At 37.2% G+C, this 24,406-nt stretch overlaps 3 protein-coding genes across 4 annotated transcripts; 1 reads left to right on the forward strand and 2 right to left on the reverse strand.

Moving 5' to 3' along the window:
• Positions 1 to 551: 551 nt before the first annotated feature.
• On the reverse strand, positions 552 to 10,897 carry ywhaqb (tyrosine 3-monooxygenase/tryptophan 5-monooxygenase activation protein, theta polypeptide b). Of its 2 annotated transcripts, none has more exons than XM_008399984.2 (6): positions 10,775 to 10,897; positions 9,989 to 10,374; positions 3,403 to 3,526; positions 3,123 to 3,286; positions 2,939 to 3,034; positions 552 to 1,449 (listed from the first exon to the last, which is right to left on the reverse strand). In XM_008399984.2, exons 2-6 carry the CDS (start codon positions 10,280 to 10,282, stop codon positions 1,378 to 1,380), a joined length of 750 nt encoding a protein of 249 aa, XP_008398206.1. In that variant the 5' UTR covers positions 10,283 to 10,374; positions 10,775 to 10,897; the 3' UTR covers positions 552 to 1,377. The 2 variants fall into 2 exon arrangements, with proteins under 2 accessions (XP_008398206.1, XP_017158119.1); XM_017302630.2 differs by having other exon boundaries at positions 9,989 to 10,305; positions 10,775 to 10,863.
• Positions 10,898 to 13,838: 2,941 nt separating this feature from the next.
• On the forward strand, positions 13,839 to 19,839 carry lrr1 (leucine rich repeat protein 1). Its single transcript, XM_008399983.3, has 5 exons — positions 13,839 to 14,395; positions 15,403 to 15,501; positions 16,498 to 16,750; positions 17,633 to 18,107; positions 18,823 to 19,839. Exons 1-5 carry the CDS (start codon positions 14,213 to 14,215, stop codon positions 19,076 to 19,078), a joined length of 1,266 nt encoding a protein of 421 aa, XP_008398205.1. The 5' UTR covers positions 13,839 to 14,212; the 3' UTR covers positions 19,079 to 19,839.
• Positions 19,840 to 21,117: 1,278 nt separating this feature from the next.
• dnaaf2 (dynein axonemal assembly factor 2) lies at positions 21,118 to 24,291 on the reverse strand. Its single transcript, XM_008399982.3, has 2 exons — positions 22,251 to 24,291; positions 21,118 to 21,626 (listed from the first exon to the last, which is right to left on the reverse strand). The coding sequence occupies exons 1-2, from the start codon at positions 23,898 to 23,900 to the stop codon at positions 21,261 to 21,263; spliced, it is 2,016 nt and encodes a 671-aa protein (XP_008398204.1). The 5' UTR covers positions 23,901 to 24,291; the 3' UTR covers positions 21,118 to 21,260.
• Between the last annotated feature and the right edge of the window lie 115 nt (positions 24,292 to 24,406).

Here is a 24,406-nt window from a genome sequence, read left to right on the forward strand (position 1 = left end):
GAGAGACACCTGAGTCAGGGATTTGATCCTTTCCCATTATGATTAATGGAAGAAATGGTTTAAATTTCCTTCCTTATTTCTACTGTGTGGTTCAGCTCTGCAGCCATAAAGCATATTTTTCCCCAACTCCTTGTTGCCATGGTGACACATCATGACAACCGTTCAAAAAAAAAAACAAAAACGAGCAAAAATACCTTCAGCCACACGGCATCTAAAACCAAATGGGAATATTCGACCAAAAGAAGCAATGTCTTAACTAAAATGAATGAACAAGTTTACAAAGGCTTCTTTTTTAAAAATGCATATATATATATAAAGAGTTGTAATATGACTATTTTTGTAATTTTATTTTTTAAATGTTAGTGTAGCCCTAATATTCTATCATACTCTGCAGTTTATTTAGGACATAACAAAATGACTTCCATTTTAAAAGTCATTTAAAGCTGCAATGAAATATGTAAACAAATAAAAATAAGGCAGTGATGCTTTGTGCTTTTAAATTAAAGATAAATCCTAAATCCAAAAGTATAAATAAAGAACGAACATTGACGTGGCTTATAAAATGTTTTATTCATGTTAACATAGTGGATGCATCAGGATTCAACAGTTCCACGAGGCGTTTAAGGACTACCAACTGAATTCATTAGAAAACAAAAAAGTGGTCCAAATCTCAACAAAAAAAAACCCAAAACAAAAACAAAACAAAACATGGTACATCACCAAACAGACCAACAAATTTCACTTCTGTAGAGTGGCTAAAAATAAATTTGTTCCCATTCCAGTGTAAAATTTCAAGAGAAGTGAAGGATCAGGAATGGCTTCTCTCCACTGACAAACTAATTGGCATCAGTAAGTTCACCCCAAGCAGACGTCAGCGAACGCATCACTGGGATCAGGACTGGCAGGGAGTGAACGTTCAAACCACTGGGCAGTACTTGGCTGTGTTCAAACATCTTCAGCCAGCAAGTGAAAGTGCACCGGCTTTTCCCTGAAGAATAAAAAAATTACATTTAGTTCAAATTAAACCCAGAGCAAAAGTAACAGTACCACGTAATCTGGTAGAAAAACTGCGAAACGATGCAATGAGATGATCAGGTTTTCAACTTTCCAGGGATCGGGGTCTCATAAATCAGCTTCCGATTTACTTTTCTACAGCTGAACCTGCACAAGATGGGAAGGCCGAGAGAAAAACTACAGGAATGGAAGGAAGTCTCCAAATCTGATCTGTTGAAAGACTTTATTTCGGTTGTTTAAGATCATTTTTCAGCAATGGAATGTAGCAGTGGAGTGTTATGGAGCATATAACGAGGAAAGTTGATTTATTCGTAATTTCTTTTTTAAAATCATCGTTTTCCCAGCAGTGGGGGCATGCATGCTCTAGTTCTCCGTCTCGCCGGCTTCTCCTTCTCCGGCGTTGCCCTCTTCAGGAGCGTTATCCGATGTCCATAGCTGTGGAGACGCAAAAAATATCTGATTAAAGATCTAAACAGGAGCACAGGAAGTGTTTTATTTTTGAATTTTCTAATGCAATCGTGTGTTTTCAGGATTTCAGGGACTGTTGGACTAAAAAAAAAAAAAAAAAAAATCTTACCAGGTCTAGTTTCTTAGTTCACTAGAAATGAGAACATTTACTTATTTGAAATAGAGAAACTAACTTACAAGTAACTTTTCAGCAACATAAGAGCTTTTTTTTAAGCTAATAATTTCTTAATATTGATGAAAAAGTACCAATTCCACTGGAAAAACAAGACAATTGTTATAAATTAAATAAATCTGCCAGTAGAACTATTACTATCAAGGAATTATTAACTTAAAACAAGCTCATATATTTTGCTAAAAAGTTACCTCTAAGTTAGTTTTGATGAAATAAGTCACATTTTCTTAGTATCCAGAGGAAATATAATTGCGGTAGAAATTAGACCAAAAATACTTGGTAAGATTTAATGGTTTTGCAGAGTGTTGCTATAGACAACCCACCAAAGGTTTTCCAGTGAACGGTTTTCAGGCCAGTGATGACGGGCAGATAACAGTGAATTAAAGAACGAGGAAATAAAAAGATGGAAGTGAAACCGGAAGGAAAACTTCACATGTAAGCAGCGTTCATGTGACCTCGATACAAAGCACATACTGCTGTATGTTACTTTTTTAACCAACAAGTCCCAAGTAACTCAAAATAAATGGATATGATTGAAAAGTATTTAATGCCAGTTACTTAAATCAAAAGGTGAAACTCCTAATATAGATTCACTACCCTTTAAAGCTTTATCTTTATTTATATTTATGACTGCCACAAAATGGTAATTGCTAAATACATTTCTGCATCCAATCATATTGATGGAAGGTTTAGTGGAAGGAAAAAAAAATCTAGCACACGCAGACATATCCAGGATATAATATACAATCTATTCCTTGAGTTGAGTCTTTTTTTTTTCCAGAAATCAATGTCACAAAGTTTGGAAAGGCTCATAATCCAAGTCACTTCAGGTGAAGCTTTCACAATCAGACGTCTGAAGTAAAAAAAAGTCAGACATTTTTATTTATTTATTTTTTTTAAGTGGAATAATCCTCTTCTGTCGGGTTATCTTGAGATATATCCAAATTAAAAGATAAAACACTTTGAGTATGACTCTCTAAAATATTATTTTCCATTTTAACGGTTATTATTTATTGATTTGCCTATTTAAGACACCTGTGTCGGCATATTAGGGTCACTGAACTGTCAAATCTGGCTTTTCATAAATGCTGAAATTTCTATGTTCTTTCTAGATTTTTTTTTTTAGATTAAGTTTCCACAAGCAAATTTTCAAGTTTTCATACTCAGAATTTAACCCTTATTTTTTTTCTAGAAAATTAATTAATCTAAACATTTCTTGGTTTTTAGGGCCGTTCTAGGCACCTCAATGTAATTAAACAGAGTTCATTTGAAAGCAGCGCTTACTGTCAGGTTGTCTCTGAGCAGCTGCATGATGAGGGTGCTGTCCTTGTAGGACTCTTCATGAAGCTGGTCCAGCTCTGCAATCGCGTCGTCAAACGCCTGGAAAAGAAAAGATGCACGGTCAAGCGTTTACATCTGACGTAGCGGAGAGACGGCGGCGGCGGCGGCGTTCGGGAAGCATGCCGACCTTCTTGGCCAGCTCGCAGGCCTTATCTGGGGAGTTCAGGATCTCGTAGAAGAAGACTGAGAAGTTGAGGGCCAGTCCCAGGCGGATGGGGTGTGTGGGCTCCATCTCAGTCTTGCTGATGTCAAACGCAGACTGGTACGCTTGCTGTGAGTTTTCAATAGTTTCTAAAACAAACCAAGAAGATTAAAAGCATTAACCGTTATGCAACTTGGTAAATAACGTTTAGAAGCAGATTAAAATGAAACGGATTACTGAAATTAAAGAAATTTTGTGGTCTTACTCGATTTGTTGTCTCCAGAGGCGACTTCTGCCAGGTATCTGTAGTAGTCTCCCTTCATCTTTAGATAGAAGACTTTGCTCTCTGGGTTTTTGGAGTTGGTGATTAAATAATTATCCAGCAGTTTCTGCAAGAAAGACAGAAATATTTTAATATCAAATTGTACAAAATGCATATCATCACTGAAATAGATGACAAAAATAAAGTTATGATGTGGAAGATCCAACATAAAGCTTTTCAGTATTTAAACCACTGGCTTGATCAGATTTATACGATTTATATTCTTCAGAAAACAAAAGGAGGGGAAAAAGGCAAGAAAAATAAAAAATGTTTTACCAATTTTAACCTAGAAAATGATCAAATTCAACAATAGTTCAGACGGCGTAGGAATCCAGAGCAAGTTTTAGAAAACTGTCAAATTGAAAGTATTTGTAGGAATATTTTATTCCATTTTTATCTGCTCAACAATAAATTAAACGCATATTTCAACAAAACACGCAATCTGTTAATAATTATTGATGCAAAATATATAAAGGGTCTTGCAGGTTTAAAAAAAAAAAAGACAAATAAACTGAATAAAATGTCCTAAACGCCGATTTAGATTTGGTTTCATTTGCATTTTCAGCAACAAGACCAGGATTTGGTTCATTTTTTATTTATTTAGCTCAACATGCAGTTGAACCCAACTGTGTTTTTCAGTAAAAGTCCTATTTACCATTCAATTTAAATAAAAGCGACTTTGTGGTGCATCTTACATTTTCCACTTTAAGACGACTCTGATTTGAATTCATCATTCTTTTAATTGCATCATGTTACATGTTTTCATCAAATTCATGTCAATCTTGAATTGTGAATCTCAAACTCTAAACTTGCCAGGGAAGTTTTGAGTTTGTAGATTTTGTAGTTTCAGAAAAATGCTGAATGTACAAAAACAAAAACTGTACCGCAGCTTTAAGAGACGCCTTGACAGCAGCTAATGTAAATCTAAAGGCTTTAAATAGTAAAATTTGCTGTTTTGGTACAAAATCACAAATCACATGAGGACTTAATCACTTCCTGAAATATCATTTATGCAAGAGTTTCCTTGAACTTGCATGTGAAACTGTATCCAATACAGAAGTTAAATAACTTCAACAAAAGAGAAAAATCAGTTGATTTGGGCAGATCACAGAGCTGAGATACAAAACATAACACAGAGAAAATGTTATCCTTTTTTACAGTTTCAGAAATGTGAAATTATTTAAAAAAGGATTTTGAAGCATTGATGAGGGAGGCAATTACTTTAGGTAGTTTATATAAAACAAGAACATTTCATTTTAACTATGAAGTTACTAAAAGCTTTTTCAACACCAACTCAACAGTAAATTTGTCAGGTTAGCTGCAGCATGGCGAGAGAGTGACATGCAACTCATGTAAATGTCCTGGTATGTCTGGTATGCAGCTGTGCATGCGAAGAAAGCCAGGCTGCAGTTTGACGCTGTTGCTTCACAGCAGGAAGGTCTTCGGTTCAAAACCAAGTCAAAGCGTTTCTGAGAGTTTAGATGTCAGTCAAGTGTTGGGACTCTCCAGGTTTCACAATAATCCAAATTCCCCTCAAACTCTGTTAAATGGTCACTGTGTTGTTTTCCAAACTATTTCTGTCTCTACACGGTTCCACTCTGAACGTTTGGTCCCTTTATTGGATGCCATGGTTCAATTTTAGAAATGCAACATGCCGTTTGTTTGATTTTTTTAATACAGAAATCTTTTCCTGAACAGGAAAGACAACGTTTAGGTGTGAACATAATTTCCGGTTGCTTGCTTTTGAATGTACAAAACTAAATAGTGCTGCCATGAAATAAATATAAAGGACATGTATTTGAATTTTGATGAACTGAAGACTTGATTTATCTCACAGTCATAAATCTTAATTTTTTTTAAGCATCTTTAACTGAATTTAAGAATTTTAAACAGGAGAATTACTGTCACTCATCTTTATTTTCTCACTCCATATGTATCAAAATACTAAATAAATTACTCAGAAAATACCACAACTTGTTTTTTGTTGTGCATTTCTTCTGCTTCCAGGTGACTTTACAATGACTAGGTTTGAATGTTTCCACTTTATAATAGCGCTAATTTACTCATCAAAAAATTAAATAGAAACTAAGTTTGAAGCTGATGCAGGTAATTCCATTTAACTAAAACTAATGAGAACTGAAACTGAGAAAACATTTATGTTTTCTGCAATTATATTGTGAGTTTATAAAACATAGAGAAAGTTGGGAGAAAACACCAGTCATTTGGTTGGTTTTGAAAATATCCATCCATCCATCCATCCATTTTCGTACACCCTTGTCTCTTATTGGGGTCGGGAGGGTTGCTGGTTCCTCTCCAGCTAACGTTCCGGGCGAGAGGCGGGGTCACCTGGACAGGTCGCCAGTCTGTCGCAGGGCAACACAGAGACACACAGGACACACAACCATGCACACACACACTCACACCCAGGGGCAATTTACAGACCAATTAACCTGACAGTCATGTTTTTGGACTGTGGGAGGAAACCGGAGTACCCGGAGAAAACCCACCATGCACAGGGAGAACATGCAAACTCCATGCAGAAAGACCGGGGCCGGGAATCGAACCCAGGACCTTCTTGCTGCAAGGCAACAGCTCAACCAACCACTGTGCAGTCCTGGTTTTGAAAATAGTACTACCAAATCCAAATCAACACATGTATAATCAAAATACTGTGACATTTTTTAATTATGCACCTAAAAATCTTAAAACTTCTGCTATAACTAAAAAAAAACAATACTTAAGTAAACAAAAACTAGCAAACACTCTAAAAACTAAATCTAACTGAATTAGTTACAAAAAAGTAAATCAAACTGCATTACAATGAAAAACAAAATGATCATAACCCTGCTGGAGACCAAAGCACCTCTGCAACATCTGGCTGCAGGAAATCAACACAGACGGTGGAGAACCAGTAGTTTCTCCAACTGAGGGTTAAAAGTCAACTTGTCAAGCCTCTGAGAGCCGACACACCCTCTTCTTCTCTCCACACACACACACACACACACACACACACACACACACACACACACACACACACACACACACACACACACACACACACACACACACACACACACACACACACACACACACACACACACACACACACACACACACACACACACACAGATGGGATGAGCCGAGTCACAGGCAGCCCAGACGACATTCTCAGGTGTTGCTTGACGACAGCCGAACCAAACATCTTTTCTGGGTTTTCTAAAATCCAGATTATCCTGATCCTACAGATACGTTTCCATGCAGATTTACTCAGACTGACACTCAGCAGGCAGAGGTGGGTAAAGTACAAAAACTGTACTCAAGTAAGAGTAGCACTACTCCATCATATTTTTACTCAACAGTAAAAAAAAAAAGTATTTGGTAAAAAGTCTCCTCTAGTGCTGAGTAACTGATCAAATTATCAATTATTTCATATTTAAAAATTACATATTCAGGTGAACCAAAATATAAAGTGGAATTTTTTGCATTTTAAGGACCAAAATGATAATTATTCATATAAGTAACAAAAAAGAATAAAAAATTATTTCAATAAAAATGTATGAAATTTAACAAAAACTGCAGGTGTGTGTGTGTGTCTGGTGAATTTTTGGTTAAAACATGTTTACTTTTCATTCAGTGGACAGAAAACAGAAATTTTACTCAAGCAAAAAATACTCAAGTAAAAGTAAAAAGTACAGCATAGTAAAAATACTCCTAAAAGTTTGTTTTTTTTAAGCTACTTACTTGAGTAACCCAACTCTGACAGCAGGAATAATATAAAGTCTGGGCTTTTTAAATCCAGCCAGGAGTGAAAATGCATCATCTGGTGATCCATCACAGCTAAATCTTGAAATGAAGGCTTCAGGAGGGCGTTGCACTGGTGCGACGTGTGAAACTGCTCTGACTCATTTCTACATGTGAATTCTTGCAATGGGGCAACCGCAAGAGGCTTGTGTCTGCCAGATGGGGCCCTGAGTGTCTTACACTTCCTGTGTGTGTGTGTGTGTGTGTGCTCAATTCACTCAGTCTATTCAGACACACCTTGCTGACTCGGTACCACAACCCATTGTCAGTTCACACCCAAAAAAAAAAAGCTTCATTGTTCTAAATCCAGATTCCCAACAGGCAGGAACGGGAGAGGGAAGGACTCTGTAGTGCTTCCTTATCCTGTCCGGATTCACACACTTTATTTATACAACAGGGGAGAAGTCACAGGAAACACACTCAATACTATTTAACCTTACAAACAGGACATGAAAAATGAGCTACAGGTTAATCGATGTAGGTTGTATGTTTAACCCAACAAAAATAAAGAAATTACAAGATTATGTTTTAAAGCAAATGCTTTTCTAGAACTGAGTGTCAGCACATTGGAGTAGCTCGGTACTTTCATTGAGATTTTTTCTTTTTTCAAAACTTTCTCTGAGCAAAACTGCTATTTTTTTGGACAACAACTGTGATATTTGGTAATATTTTTCATACTTTCATACATTTTTATGATGCGTAACTATAGCAACAGGGTGGTTTACAACAGGAAGCAGCTGATTAAGATTGGAGAATTTATTTAATTTTCCTTTGGGATGGAAAAAGTATTTTTTTGAATTTGAACCTTTAAATGATTTTTAATAAACTTTAAAAAATGTGGATTATTCTTGGTTACTGCCTCTTTAAAGTGAAAACTTTGGGAGTTTTTAGCAATTAGTCCGTTTTCGGCCAATATTTTTACATCTTCTGATACAAAGAAGAGTCATATTTTACTCTAAGAATAAGGGAGGTAGATAAACCGGCCTTTTCTGATTCATCTTCTGTTTTAAATGCGTATAATTTTACATATCTGATGGCTCTCATAGCGCTCACATGCTTAGTGCGCTGATTAAGTTCAGCATTTGTTCAGTAAAGATCAACATTTATAAAGTTATTGGTGATTTCATTCAATCATCTACTCAGGAGTATCTATAATAAACTGTATGTATAAAGTACAAGTTGATCTCAGTTGATTTTAATATAATCAATAGGTTATTTATAAAATTCAAAGAACGTTAAACTCTGATATACATATATATTTTATGTTTCAAGACTATTTATGCTGATTTAGTCTTATGAAAACCCAAAATACAATTTCTAAAAGTTCTAAATATTGCGTAGATCTAGACTTATGGAAGCTCCAGATGTCTGCCATCTTCTCCATGTTGGTGCAAACAACATCATTCAACTCAAATTCAAAAATGGTTTATTGATCTCAAATTGAAATTGGGAGGTGCAAGTCATTTCATCCAAAAAAAATTTTTTTTTTTAAATTGGTGATGCTGACAGCTGTATTCAAGAAGGATCTCCTGTAGCAGTCAGTATTACACTGAATCTGGAGAAGCCTCTGACTGAAGAAACCCTGTTGTTACCCAGAAAATAATAAGGAAAATCACATTTCTTTTGCCATTAGTCATATTTAAATTTTCTGAGATACTTAAAGCTGCAGAATGTGACTTTTACTTTAAATAAATGTTAGTTTGTTTTTTTACATATTTATTAAAATTGTCACCATTTTGTGACAGTTTGAGATGGATAATCTGTGAAACGATCAATCTCCTCCACCTCCTCCCTGAGCTGTTAGTGCCGTCTGGAGAAATGCACCGCTCCCAATCAAAAACAACCAATCACAGCCAGGAGGAGGGTCTTAGCGCTGTCAATCAACCTTAGTGTACTCACTGTTCAATAAAATAATGGTGGAGAAACAACTCACGGTTAGAATAAAACTGTTTATTGATGGCCATGCTAACTAACCTAGCATTCTTGACAAACTGCCCTACCAGGAAGAAATGAGCAGATGCATGTGAGAGTGATTGACAGCGCTAAGACCCGCCTCCAGCTCTGATTGGTCGTTTCGTACAAGCACTGGGGGAAGACAGTGGAGCTTGATTTTTTTTCACAGATTATCTACCTTATTGTCAAGACATAGTGACAATTTCAACCAATATATATATTTATATACACATACAATTGTAATAAAAAGTTATACTGTAGCTTTAAGGTTTTGTTTTCATTAGCAGTAACTGTACAAAAGTTTTAAACATATCTCTGCGTTTAATGAAAACCGCTTATCTGTTATCACTGGTGGCCATGCTAACTAGCCTAGCATTCACAGCAGGCTCTCCTATCAGGAAGAAATGAGCAAGTGCACGAGGTTGATTGACAGCGCTAAGACCCGCCTCAAGGAGCTTGATTTTTTTCACAGATCTGTCACATACAATACTGTCAAGGCATAGTGACAGTTTCTATAAATATGTTAAGAAAAAAAATATATATATATATACTTTTTTTTTAAAGTTATACTGTAGCTTTAAGGTTAGGCTTCCCTTAGCAGTAACTGTAAAATCTAAAGATTTTAGACATATTTTTGTATTTAAAGAAAATTAAAAAAAATTTCCCCTTACAAAATTACTAATATAAATGTACTTTTGAAATCTAACAAGACCCTAAATAAAGGACTTTCAACACAGGTGGGTTTTCCGGTAAGCAGCACATTCGCAGCACTCACCAAAACATTGTTGCAAATGTCTTCCAGCTCCTTCTCCACCTTTTCCCGGTACTCCTTGACCATCTGCTGCTTCTTCTCGCTGCTCTCGGTCTTCAGGCCGATGCTGGACATCACCCTCCAGGCGGACCGCCGCGCCCCGACCACGTTTTTGTAAGCGACAGAGAGCAGGTTCCTCTCCTCGTTTGACAGCTCGCCTCCCATCTCCGTCACCTCCCTCATGCAGTCTGCCATGTCGTCATAGCGCTCAGCCTGCTCCGCCAGCTTGGCCTTCTGGATCAGATCCGTCCTGTCCATTATTTTATGTTCAGGGGGGTTTTCTAAGGTGGAGAAATCCCGGTGTCGCTGACAGTCAGTGGGGGGGTGGATGAGGATTTTTTCTACACAAGCTGTAAATGACATTTAGCCATCTTTAAGAGTGGACATTTCAAAGAAAGAATTTTGTTATGTAAAATTAAAACGCATATCTGTTATGTAAATGGCATAAATTAATGATAAATAAATAAATCCATTTGGTTTAGCTTCACTTTAATCATAATCGCCACAATCAAATATTAAGACTATTCATCTGTATGTAAAGCAGTGTGCTAGCTGACAGCATCAGATCTATAAGCAGCAGCAGCTAAATCTGTATGCGGCGGCTAACGTTAGCTCCATCAGCCACTCCTTTCCTTTTTAAATATCATGTCAGCTGCTCGTTAATTAAATCTCTGAACAGACCGATACTTTATTAACTCTACGGTAAGCCAATAAATGTGAATAAAACATATAATATGCGTTGTTTCTCACCGAATCGAGTCCAAATTCGCTCCCCGAACTGATCCGCGCTGAGGGATTGGTCAAACAAGCACAAAACCGTAGTAGCCGAAAAAAAAAAACCCGAAGTGATTGTGCTAAAAAAGAAGGAGGCTCATCTGGATTCTAATCCTCCAATCAGAAAGCGGGGTTTGGTTTGATTGACAGAGACAGTTGTTGATTTGAGCCAATCGTGCTTTAGAGCGGGGGAAGTAGGCGGGTCTTGGTTTGTAGGCGGAATCATGACCGGAGCATAGATATTGAAGACCAGACAGTGCTTTGGCTTCGTTGCCCCTTAGGAATTTTATGTCAGAGCGTCCGCCATGTTGTGAGTGGTAAAGGTCTCAATGCAAACCTTTAAGTCTTCCTGGGATTTGGGTTTCTGGATAAACCGAACACATAACTTACTTACCTTCCCGCTAGAGATATGTGGCATGTTTTTGGGGCTTTCTTTGTTCCGGTTTGCCCTTTAAACATTGATATCATCGTCACAAACGTGCAGTAGTGCTTGATAACGGCCAGATACTGAAAGTTTCATTGAAAAAAGCAGCGGGGCATTGACTTTATGCACTTTTTTAGTAATTAAACCATTTATTTATTTGTTGGTCCTTGACAAATTCTATGGACCAAACATTAAAAGAAATTCAAGTTGTCTGCATATATTTCTGTCATTAAGGTTTCTTGTGGTTTTCAAAAATTGCAAGATATTAAAGAGTACAAAAAATGAGCTACATGTACCGTTAAATCATTTTTAATAAACTCAAAACAGTACATTGGTGTACGTGGTGTTGGTTGATGCCCCTTTAAACTGAAAATAGTGGGAATTCTTAGTGATATAAACCAGTTAAGAGAAAATTAGCTCAGTTCCAGTCTCTGGTCAACATCTGTACATCTTATGATCCCAAGAAGAGCCGTATTTAATTGTATATAGAGAACAGTGGAGGTACATAAACCTTTCTTGGCTCATCTCCGGATGTTCTTTTGAGTATAAAATTTTTTTATATATCTAATTACTCTTATTGTAGGACCAAGCTTAGCATGCTGATTAAGTTCAGCACATGTTATTTACCAGCAAAGATTGGCCTTTATGAAGCAAATTGTACTCCTCTGTACCATTTGGTCCATCTATGAAGGTGAGGAACTGAGACAAACTGAATATCTGCAAATAATAAGACTTCAAACATTAAACTGTGTTTAGAGTGACTTTAAATTACCTTTAAAAACATTTAAACACTAAGCTTAATTCAGTAACAGTTGGTAATTTGTCAAAGTAAGTAAAATAAAATAAATGTTATTTGTGAAAACCCTCTTTTTAAAATAACAATAAAAATATCTGCAAATTAGAGTATGACTTCTGATGGGCATTGTTTATTAGATTAAAACTACCTTTTGAAAACAACCTTTAAAGCTATAAGTTTTTTATTTGATTGTATGTAATATTCTAATTTTACATGCATTTTTATTAACTGTAAGCACAAAAATCATAATTAATTGAAATACGGGCTTGAAAATATCAGCATGTATGTAATTAATGTATAGAACATGTTTAAGTAGTGAATTGAATTACTGTAAGAAATGAACTTTACTAGCAATGTTTCAAATTTACTGAATATGGCTCCATACTGACGGTCCCTTCCTGCGGCGTCTATTCTTCAAATGTCTATAAACCGCAATTCTGCAGAGAACGAGGACCGCGGGGTTTCCTCCAATCAGAGCGGCGTATGGAGACGTCATCGTATTGCCATGGTGAGTCTCTTCCCTGCTCAAACACGCTGCAATAAATAGACATTAGCGTAATAAAAAGACACGTCAAAGCCTCCTCCATATTAAGAGTGGAGCGTTTAAAAACGTGCGCCATAAATCAAGGCTTCCCGCATAAAAGAAACTCTGAAGTAACGTACAAAACATTTCAAGCAACTTAGATGTTTTTTTATTTTTTTTATTTTTTAACCAAAACAAACAAAAAAGTTTATAACGCAACTATACTTGCTGCAGGTGTCTCTTTGGATCTTCCAATGGCTACTGGTAACTTTGGCTAAACATGATGAGCAAACAACTGTTTTTAAAAATCGATAATAAAAATATCTATTTTTACAAATAGTTTAGCTTTTTCACAATAAAATGGCATGGCAAGTACCAGTAATATTTGTTTAAATTTTTCTTGTAATTAGGTTCAAAAATATGCTTTTTCTACATAATTTCCCACTTACTGAAGTAAAACGCATCAAACCCCTTTTGGCTAAAGAGAAACAGAAATATTATGGTGCTTCAGTTGAAAATAACACATTTCTTATAGTTGATATTTTAAATATGTGACATACGATTTTTTTTTTAATGTCAAATTGAATTTTATTTAGCTGAACTAAGAACAAAAATGTCTCTTTTGACTATAAAGGTTGCAGACCCCTGAGTTAGAACTAGATCGAATAAAACAAAAACAAAAATTTCATTGGAACACATAACCATAAAGAGTAAAATCAGAGAAAGTCTTAACCAGTGAACATCCTCCTCCTGTATTGTATGTTTTGTTTTGTCAACATATCTGCCAGCTCTGAATGTCTTGTTGTCAAACATTGAATTTGTATAAAGATGTGTACAATATGACATGAATACATGACATAGTACAACAAAAATTTTCCCCCTTTGTTATTGTGTTCTTTTTCTTCTCTTCCTCTTATGCAATGTGATGTAACAGTATGATGTATAATTATATATTCTTTTGTTGGTTAAACTAATAAAATTCTTTTTAAAAAATCTCAGAAACTGACATTTGGCTTTATATTGGTGTATATGAAAATATTGCTGCTTGTTGGTAACAAACCTATAAGTTATTGCACTGTAACTCATCACCTCTGAAGGTAACTGGTTGCACTCTGTTTTGTTTTAAGGTTATCAGAGTAAATAGGCTTAATTCAAAACCACGCCACACTTTTCAGATTTTAATTTGTAAAAAAAAAAAAAAAAAAAAAAGCAAGCCAAGTGTTTGCAACGAGAACTTCCTGGTGCCTCTCTGCCGCCCTCTTGTGGCGTGTAACGCACCTAGCCTACGTACTGAACGAGCCTCTCTGACGTCACTTCCCTCGCGCGGGATTACGCTAAAACTGCTGCTATCCAGCTGACAGGCGAGAACAATCCCGAACCCTAAAACAGCTTTTCGGTGTCAGCAGGCAACCCGGAGCTGTTCGGGAGTTTCTGGTCGCTCTTCTCACAAATGAAGCTTTTCTCCATTGCTTCTCGATGAAGGAGGCTGCTAGCTGTTGACATCGTAGCACATCGGATGCTTGTTGTTAGCAGAGTCCGCGGCTAGACTTTTACTGCTTTTTTTGTTTATTTTATTTATTTATTTTTTCTCTTCTTTTTTTTTTGACGGAAGTTTTCCTCTGGTATGCGCCTAACCCTGCATGCTCGACCTGCCCTCAGCCTTCTGGAGCCATGAAGCTGCAGTGCGATGTGGAGGTGGTGAACCGGATGCTCCCGTCGTTCGGGATGAAAAGCAGGGGAAAGGGCGTGAGAGCGGTGGTCTCCATCGGGAAGCATTTGGACAAGTCGAGTCAGCGCAGTAACATCTACATGATGATATGCACGGCCAAAGACAGAACTGGGTCAAAATATAAGGTCGGTGAGTTGTTACTTTCGCAGGGTACAGAGTGTTCTGACAGTCCTCTGATTCCAATACCTAAAACTTTCCAGCTTTCTTTGTACCGCAGTGGAACGTCTCACATATTGTTCAGTTAAAATCAGGTTGTGTTTATCACAATCTGACAGGAAATGAGAAAACCTTTCCTGTTTTAAGTCCGTCAGTAAAAAAAAATCTTTGTATGTACGTGTTTGCATTTACCGTATCTTTTATTATTTATCGTGATACATTTCTTATAAGAATTGTGATTTATTATTGTCAGGATGAATTCCAATTGAGGTTTAAAATCTCCCGCAGCTGTTCCTGTTGTCGAGATTATTAAATTTATTGTTTTCTACACTGTTTGTACAATGAGAGTATCAATAAATGTGCAGTTACTGTTTTAAAAGTCACACTTCTTTTAGCCAAAGTCTCCAATTACTTTAACTTTGAAGCTTTTTGTATCGTAGGAAGGTTATTTTCTCTCCTAATGGAAAATGTTGCATATTCTACAATTGAAATCAAATATTTGCATACCTTGCATTTTTAAAAAAAGAGTTTATTCACCACAATTTGACGTTAAATAAGACAAAACTTTTCCTGTTTTAAGTCAGGTAAGACTATCAAACCTATGTGTATATAGTTGTGGGCAGTTGTGGTTTGTTATTGTTTTCCATTTCTTTGGACATTGTTCTTGACCATGTGCTTGGGGTACAGATCTAAATAATTTCAAGGTCCACTAATGGCCCCTGGGCCACATGATTTACACCCTTAATTAATTATTAATATGTAAATTCTATAACTAGGATTTAAATGATATAACCTTTATCTACGGCTCCATAAACCCCTGATCTGATGAATGAAATGGGCGAAACACGTCTTAATTTGTTTGTTGACGTAAATTCAACACTTGTCTGGTCTTGTTCAAGGAGTGATTCACTGTGATGTAATTATGATGCTTTGTTTTGTTGTCTGTCATACGGATGTTTTGCGATTTTTCTTTCAGCTGAGAAACAACATAGAGAAGTTCTTCACTTGGTTTGTGGAGGAGGGCAAAGCAACTGTGAGGCTAAAGGAACCAGCTGTTGACGTTTGTCTGAGCAAGGTATGACACCAACAGTTTGAGGAAGAAAGTCTTTCTTGGGGCGATTTTTTCTTTGTTCCTTTTTTTTTTCTTGAATAGGGCTTTTTAAAAATATTTTCTATGCATCATAACTTCTTTCTAGGTGCCCAGCATCCAAAACCAGAGAGAATAATTGTCCAAACATGCAACAACTCAGCCCCCCCCAAAAATTAGGAACACAAGTGTCCAGCATAAAATGTCTTCAAAAAGAACAAATCAGATCAATAGTCAGTATTACAAATTTGGCTTCTGGTGAGAGAAAGATGCATCCAGAGGATGCATCTTTCTCCTCTGGAGTAGGTCCACTCCAGAGGAGTGGACCTACTTTTCCTTAATCCACTCTCAAGATAAAATGTCTCGCTTTTATTCAAAACTATTAAAGGCATCAAACTAAAATTATTTACCATTTTTGGTCTGTAAACACATCAACCAACAGCATTCTGAGTTTAAAAAGTCAAAACGTTGTGAGAAAAACTCAAAATATTCTGGATTATTTCAAATTTTCTAGAAAGATTTGCTAGAGAAAACTCTGAAAATTAGTAGAAAAAGTAGAAAATTCCAGGGTTTCAAAAGTTTAAAATGTTCTACTTTTGAAACTCAGAAATGTCCTTTTAAAAAAAAAAAAAATAAATTCTGAGATTAATCTTAAAATTTGAGTTTTTTCTAACAAAATATAAAGGTTACTTTTAAAACTCAGAAATGTTCTTGTTTTTTTTTCTAGAAAATGTCTGAGATTTATCTAAAAATATCAGTTTTTATGGTGGAAATTTAGTCTTTTTTTTCCTATCTACATGCTTTACTCAGTAAAAATGGTTTTAAAAGAACTGTGTCAGGATATTACTGTCCAACAAAATCAGGCCACTTATTTTAAGGAATTCGGTCAAACACAACCAACGTCACAAGAATACATCCGTCTGCTTTGTGTGTCATCTGGCCCATATCCTGACAGACCTGAACCTCGTTCATTTTTTATTTCAGGCCGATGCAAACAGTTTGAAGAACTTCCTGTCAGCAGCACGTTTGGCCGACCGAGGGAGCGACGCGAGCAGCCTTCCTCTGTCCACGCTTACTCCGGTTCGAGCCAGAGATGTGGAGCAGCCGAAGAAGAAGCTGGCAGTCATGTCCAAGAAGGATTACCCGCTCACCTCCAACTTCCCGTATTCTCTGGAGCAGCTGCAGGTGTCCTACTGCAAACTGTCCCGGGTGGACATGCGCATGCTGTCCCTCAAAGGTGCATCTGTCGTTTGTTACCTGAAGCTCATTTTTGTTTTAAGTCATTTTCATTGCAGGCCACACCAAGATCACGAATACCCACTAACTTACTGGTTGTGGACAAATTCCTTAATTAAAACTAACTATTAAACTTTTAATTCTATAGCTTTCTTTGTATTCAGTGAATATGTCTTAAAATTAAAAATATTCAACATCTTTTCATATGGATGTTCAGTATTATGCAAATACCTCAATGCCTAAATTCGAAAAGCATTATTTAGAGTTGAAACCAGATATTTAAAGATGATAAAAAGACACATACATATTTTTTTCTCACTGTCTGAAGTTAAATCAGATCAAACTTTTTTCTTTAGGTCAGTTAGAATTACTAAAATTAATACTATTTGTTAAATGACAGAAAACTTTGCAAGAACATTTTTTTTATTTTATTTTTTGAATATCTATTAATCCGAATGACTAAATAACTTATTGATCTGTGTGTTGAAATGAAGGTTAATTTATTGAAATAATTATTTTTGTTAAATTCATGTTTTCTTCTCAGACCAGTCAGGTGTGAGAGTCTTTCAACACATAAAATGTAGTTATATTTTAGTTTTTCTTGCTGTTGAATGTTGAATACTATCGCAAGATTTTACCAATAACACTAAAAATAATGTTGTATAATAGTGAATTGAAGTTGTCATGTTTTATCTTCAAGCAGTGAGAGGTGTTGGGAAAATTACTATGAAAATGCTTGAAAAGTGCTTGAATTTTACTGTGTGCTCTTAATGAAAAGTATATTTAAGACCTGCTTAAATGCTGTTATTTTTTAAAAGTGCTTATAATCTGACAAACAGGCTTCATCTGAACACATATTCTAACTTATTGAATATGACTTTAGCTCTCTGCAGGCTGGATCTGAGCAACAACCACATCAAGAAGCTGCCCGCCACCATCGGCGACCTCGGCTGCCTCTCTGAACTCATCCTCCACAACAACCACCTGGAGGCCTTCAGCGAAGCCCTGTGCTTGTCCACGCTGCAGCAGACCCTCCAGGTGCTGGACCTCAGCCAGAACCGGCTGCAGTCCCTCCCCGCCCGGTTCTGTCAGCTCAGAGAACTGATGAACCTCAAGCTGGACGACAATAAACTCGCGGGTTTGCCGCTCCAAATCGGCCGGCTCTCGAAGCTGAGGTTCCTGTCCGCGGCTCACAACCAGCTGACAGTTCTGCCTGCAGATTTCTTTAAGCTGAGTCTGGAGAACTTGGATCTGTTTGGGAATCCGTTTATCCAGCCCAACCCTTTGGACCACACCATGCAACTCGCCTTCCCCCTTCCACTACAGGAGATCGCCTCCAGAGCTGTAGCTGATCTCAGGTGAGGTTATAACTCTGTTGCTTTGTTAGATCTTACATCTCTGTTGTTCCGTTTTAACACTGTTGACCATGATACACCATGGTGTTCATGCATCCTTAAAAAATCTCATGATCTAAACTTAATTAACTTTTTTTTTTTACTTCTGTTTGAGTCTCATCTGCTTCTAAAAACAGCCCAAACTTTAAAAAAAAAAAAAAAAAACATCCAGCTGTTATTTTGGCAATAAGTTTGTTTTTTGGTGTCTAGAAAATTAGCCATTAAAAAAAAAAGAAGAAATTTAATGTCACAAATGAGCAGTCACTACCCATCGCCTAGCAACCCCGGCAGAGCCCGGCCCGTTACCTAGCAACCCGAACGGAACTCCAACACATTTGGTCTGCTGGTTTTACCGTCGTTTGTGCTCATTACAGGAGCTACTTCTCAGTGCAATGCTGGTAGAAACGTTGTTAAAGAGGAGCCATGTTGTGATGGCTCAAGTCATATTTTACATTTATAGCATTTTTAAACTAACTGAAGGTAATGTAACCTTATTTCACTTTAAAATGATACTATGTGACTGGAAAACACATAATGCCATCCCTTAAAATCAAGGCTTAAAATTATTTATCATTACTGTATTATGTTTTTATGGTGTAAAGCACTTTAAACTGCCTTGTTGCTGAGATTTTCTGTACAAACAAACTTGACTCGACCCGCTCTTTGATTCCCCTCCCAGAATCCCGTACGGCCCTCACCTCATCCCGGCCCACTTGTGTGGAGAACTCGAAGCGGCCAAGACGTGCGAGTGCGGGCGCGTCTGCGTCAGCTTCCACATCAAGACGGCAGTGAGCATGAACCTGCACCAAGTGTCTCACACGGTCGTGTTGGTGGACGACATGGGAGGCACGGACGCGCCGGTGCAGCAGCACTTCTGCTCTCTCTCCTGCTACTCCGAGTTTTTAGACGGCTGTCTTCAGCGAGGCCTGAGATGAGGAAAGACACCTTAAGTGGTCAAAAACATTACAAAACTCTGCAGAAGACCTTGTTACATTGTTTTAGAGGATGTATGGAGGCAGCTGGGGTAGTTACAGCCTAGAATCTTCCTGACGATGGCTTTAGATTACTCGTTTGTTTTTAAAAGCGCTTTGTTCAGCTGGTTTTACACCTTCATGCTCGGTTTTATTAGAGTAGTGTTGAGTATTAGAAACAATGCATTTCTACTGCACTGCTGTGAAAATCTCAAACATTATCCTTCTCTCCTCCTCATATGTGAGACTTCAGGTTCCTCTACTGACCTACATCTGCGAGACGGGGGAATAAAGAAATAAGCACAGCACATCAGGGTCCAACAAGGAGGCTATTATCAAAGCTGCACTCGTCAGGCTTTTCCTGATTGATTTTTTTTAAAATTATTTTTTAAGGTCAATTACACATAAAGGAGGAAAACAAATGCTCTGCAGTTTTTTTTATATATATATATGGAGTGTTGACCTTTTACTGGTTTTTACCAAACCCAAAAAGTGCCTCAAAGTTCATGCTGTTGGTTTATGTTGTGAAGACAGAAAAATAGAGGAGTTTCTTGGCTTTGATCCATTTAATAATTAGATAAAAGTTTCATATTTTTCCATATTTGACATGCCCAACAAGGGGAAATTGGTCACTCCAGTATTTGAATGATTCGTTGGTGCATCTCTAGTGATTAACCTTGTAAAGTCCATGAATTTTTTATAAAGAATAAAAGTATTTGTTGTTATATGTATGTGTGCCTTATTCTTTAACATTTTAATTATGTGGGAATAAAAATGTAAAGTTTTATGATAAACCATTTAGTCACTCAGTGGTCTCTAAAGTTTGTCCCATAAACTTGTATTATATAAATTATTTTCAGCTTTTTATGCTTTTCTCCTGCACTTCCTGTCTAATAGTAGAAGATGAAAAAGAATTCACCCCCTGGGATGATTTCCTGTTTTATTAATTTTATAAATCATTTGTGATCAATAAAATCTGGGTTTTAGGTCTCTTTTTTTAATTAAAAAATGAAGAAATAGCTAAACATTTAAGGAATAAACATTTAAATATACATTTATAACAAGATCAATTTTTTATTTTTACGTATCCTCTCCGACAGAATTGTTTGAGTGTCAAAGTGAGGTCCAATAGATTTCTTTCACAAGTGGAGCATTACAGCTTTTCCCATGACGCTTCACTTGACACATATGGAACTTTATTATAAATTGCTTTTGGTTTATTTCAAATGTAATTAACACAGATGGAAAAAATAAATGAGGAAAAAACGTAAAGAAGCAGAGAGAATCCAAATCCACACCGTGGGAGTCTGCCTCTACACCTGCAGAAAGAGAAAACTCCCAAGAAACCAAAACTAACAATCTATACATGTATAACAATTAAGACATAGTTGCATTTAGTGGTAGCTGCATCCCAACTTAGAGTGTATCTGAAAACCATCTATCTGAACAGCAGTGTGTTTGTTTGGTTCTGTCCTTGGGGCGACTGGAACATCTGGAGATTATTGATAAACGAATGCTCATAAAATCAGGGACATTGCAGACAACACTGCGCATCCTCTTCATGAGACTGTAACAAAGTCAGAAGCTCCTTCAGAACCGCGGAAATGCTGACCTCTACAGGAGAGCCTGTGTAAAAAAAATTGCTTAACATGATTTACATTTAATTTGTCTCTGATTCAAAAAGTATTTTTTTATTTAAATGAAATATCTAACTTTATCAGGATCAGCTGCCTCCACCGATACCAACAGGAATATGATGTGATGTAAAGTTTTTAAATAATCACACAAGCTCACCCAAAGTCACTTAACCTGCATGGTAGCAGTGATTTGTTCCAAGCTTGAGCTTCTTTGGTAAATAAGAAATTATTTTGTACAGATAAAATGTGCAAGTTAGGATTTTTGATACGTCACATGTTCCAGTTGTTTTTATAATCAGGTAATTATTATTCGCAGAATAATAACATTTAGAATTTACATATTCAGACACAGTTTTCTTATGAATATGTATTATTAGATTGGTATTAATTTATTAACTTTGGGAGAAAACTATTAAAATCTCACAGAACAATTGCATATCTTTGAAAACATCTACAGTATAGTAGGAAAAAAAAACATTAAAAGTCATTCTTTTTAAAAACACAGCTTATCAGTCCAGCTCGTAAATAAAATTGTTCTGGAAGTTGAAACCTGCAGACGTGGAGTGATCAGTGATCAGCGTCTCTTTTCCATCAGCACCGATCTCCCTCAGTGGCCAGGCTGCTGCGTCTGCTGCTGGCTTGTTGCTTTGCTCCAATGTTTGGAGAACTTGATGTGCTGGCAGGTCATCTTCATCTGTTTCTCTTCCTTTTTCTGCTGCGTCTGTGGCAAACACCTGGTGAGACTCCATTTTCTCCCCTGAAGTAATGTCTCTGCTGTGGTTCTGAGCGGCCTCAGTTGGTGGGAAAGACACTTCAGGAGAAATCTGGGATTCCTCGATGGGTGGAAGTTGCTGGAGTGAAGCATCTTCTTCAGTCTGATGCATGAAAACGAAGAGGAGAAACAAAGTCAACGTTATTTTTTGTTGCTCCAACTTGACTTTACATAATTGGAGTCCTGATATAATTTCGGAAATATATCTTTTTTTGAGTTCTTGTGAGTGTGTAAACTTTATAGACTCTCTTGCAAATTAATTGCCCCAAAGTATTTCAATTTGATTCAAATAGTAACTTTTCTCCCTTAATGAAAAATGAAAACTATACTTTGTATGATATTTGATGATCAAAAACAATCTGCAAGAGGGCAAATATATTTTTCACAGTGCTATATATGTTTAGTGGCCTGGTTAATTGCTAGCTAATAACAATGTATTTTTCTGAATTTTGTAAAAGTGATGAGATAATGACTGCCTGACATGCATGTACTGTTTTTGTTGCAGTAGTTTTCCTATGGAAGGTGGCCATATTGGTTTTTAAAGACAGAATTGGTGACAGTTCTTCATGTTTTCCAACCTATTTTAACTTATTTTTTCCAACTTAAACATTATGCTCCAACCAAAAATGCAGCATCTACTACAAACCAACTGAAAACGTTCTGACAGTGTTTTAAAATGTCAGTGTGGCACTACGTCTGAGAATTGTTGACCAAAAATGGTTCCTACCTGCATATTTTCCTGTGCAGGTTTTGCCTCCTGCAGTTCTGAAGTTGTTGTTTTAGCCGTAGACTCCAGACTTGAGGTCAGTTTAGCTTCTTTTTCCTCTTCCGAGGAGCTAATCTGTCCATCAGACATTAAAGCATCCTGGTTTTCCATTGCAGGAGAGGCAGCTGAAGTTTCCTGTGAATAAACTTCTGGATCGTCTCCTTTCTGATAGTAATATTTATCCAGAGATGATCCTTCCTCAGAATCTTGGTTCTGGTTTTCATTCATCGTCATTAGTCCACCTTCCTCATCATTCTTTTCCTTGCTCACTTGTAATCTCTGTTGCTGTTTGTCCAAATCCCAGTTTGGGAGCTCTGTTCCTGGCTTTTCCTCCTCTTTTTCATGCTTTCTTTTTATTTCCTGACACTTTTCCTCCTCTTCTCCACTTTTCTGTTCTTCATCACCATTTTCGACCTGATTTATTTCTTTCTGCTCACCTCTTTGAACCTCTTGCTTGGTCTTCTCACAAATCTCTTTCTCCCCTTGCTCTTCTTCAACTTCATCTTCTCCTTGAAGATCGCTCACTAAAGGATAAGGTCCCACAGATTGATGAAGAGATTCATCAGGTGGACGGACCGGCAGGGTGACGGTGAGCTGTCCTGTGTATTTGTTGAACTTGGCCTCTCCTTGGTCTTCATCCACAGGGTAGGCTAAAGGCAGATGTAGCCTGTAGGCAGGTTGTTTGGACTCTAGCAGCAGAGTTTTCTCCATTACTTCAAGGTTTGTGTCTCTAACTGACTTCAGAAGAGGCAGATCAATAGTAATCTCAATTTCCTTAGGTCTGGGGCCCTGGACGGAGTCTCTAGAACATCTGAAGTCCTGTAAATCAACCTTAGATCGATATTTTACTCTGTATTTTGGCTTTTCTGGCTCCTGCTTGTTCTGCGATTGGATTTGTTGCTGAACATCTCCGCCGTTTGTTAATGTAGGCGACTCTTCAGACTTCATTCGTGGCTCAGGAACCTCTAACAATGGCAAGGGAGAACTGAGGTTCTCGGCATTGACTCCAGGTATGGGTCTTCGGATGAGACATGTCTGAGGGGTACCTTTGTATTTCGTCTTCATTTCTCTCACGTTGTTTTTGTCTAGCTTGACTTTATAAGCTTTTTGGACTCCATCAATTGCTGTGTCATTCACCATATCCATGAATGGTTTGTTTTTAGAGGCCATGTGCAGCGTGTCAGGGTGGAAAATAACATCATAGATCATGAATGTGCTGCCTTTAGGGTCTTTCTCTGTCCTCCCAGGATAAAGAATGTAAGGCAGAGTCCAATACTGCCCCCTGCGGCCATCATCTGATACTCCAATCTTTACTTCAGGTTTTTGGATTTTATCATTGGCACATATGTTGATGAAGCATTTCTGTTTTCCAGCTCCGGTCGTTCTGATCACCCTGAACGGTGTCGGCTGGATGAAATCCACACTGTTTCCTCTCTCCTGCTCCAACTGTCGGATTTCCTCTTCGTACTTTTTCCTGTTTTCAGGTTCAGATAGTTCTTGGACGTATTCGCAGAACATCTCCCTAAATTTACTGTCTTTGAAGGCTTTGGTAAATCTGCCCATCTCCTCCGACGACAAATTTAGCTCTTTGAGTTTATCGCTGATGTCCATTTTGAATATTTCGAGAAACAGACTAGTTGAAATAAACTTTAAATGTTCTGAAAAAATTACCTCAGTTTAAACACATCAACTGACACAAGCTATGAAAGCGAGTTGCTGTCGTTTCAGACCCAGTAAAAGTCCTTAGAAAGCGGGCGTTAGTGTTGTTGATGTCACCATGGTAACACAGAGGCGAAGGGAGGGCAAAGAACGTCCGGGTCGTACGTCAACGTCGCCGCCATATTGCACGTGGCATTTTTAGTTGAAGCAGATCTTAAAAGCTACACTAGCCAGTTCTTTAAACCCGTTTATTCAGCTCAGATATGCTGTTTTTCAGTTAATCAAAAGATTAAGCCTTAGAATTTTTTTTTATAAATGTGTCCATTAATTACGGAAGAGGTTTAGGGCCACTGAAGGGGGGAAGGGAGTGGTTTTTTTTCTGTTGTTTAATCAGATTAATACCAAATTCACTGTAATGGTCGGTTATTATTATACTTTTCATCAATCATGTCTTCACT

This window comes from Poecilia reticulata, chromosome 22 (genome assembly GCF_904066995.2).
Source record: "Poecilia reticulata chromosome 22, P_reticulata-male-v2, whole genome shotgun sequence".
Classification (NCBI taxonomy): Eukaryota; Metazoa; Chordata; class Actinopteri; order Cyprinodontiformes; family Poeciliidae; genus Poecilia; species Poecilia reticulata.

Excerpts from the sequence above, each read along its gene's own strand:
- ywhaqb (XM_008399984.2), bottom strand. The coding sequence starts at position 10,282 with ATGGACAGGACGGATCTGATCCAGAAGGCCAAGCTGGCGGAGCAGGCT. Across the intron at positions 3,527-9,988 it reads ACATTTGCAACAATGTTTTG|AAACTGCTGGATAATTATTT; the intron begins GTGAGTGCTGCG and ends TCTTTCTTGCAG. Across the intron at positions 3,287-3,402 it reads CTCTGGAGACAACAAATCGA|AAACTATTGAAAACTCACAG; the intron begins GTAAGACCACAA and ends GGTTTGTTTTAG.
- lrr1 (XM_008399983.3), top strand. The coding sequence starts at position 14,213 with ATGAAGCTGCAGTGCGATGTGGAGGTGGTGAACCGGATGCTCCCGTCG. Across the intron at positions 14,396-15,402 it reads GAACTGGGTCAAAATATAAG|CTGAGAAACAACATAGAGAA; the intron begins GTCGGTGAGTTG and ends TTTTTCTTTCAG. Across the intron at positions 15,502-16,497 it reads TTGACGTTTGTCTGAGCAAG|GCCGATGCAAACAGTTTGAA; the intron begins GTATGACACCAA and ends TTTTTATTTCAG.
- dnaaf2 (XM_008399982.3), bottom strand. The coding sequence starts at position 23,900 with ATGGACATCAGCGATAAACTCAAAGAGCTAAATTTGTCGTCGGAGGAG. Across the intron at positions 21,627-22,250 it reads CTGCACAGGAAAATATGCAG|ACTGAAGAAGATGCTTCACT; the intron begins GTAGGAACCATT and ends TTCATGCATCAG.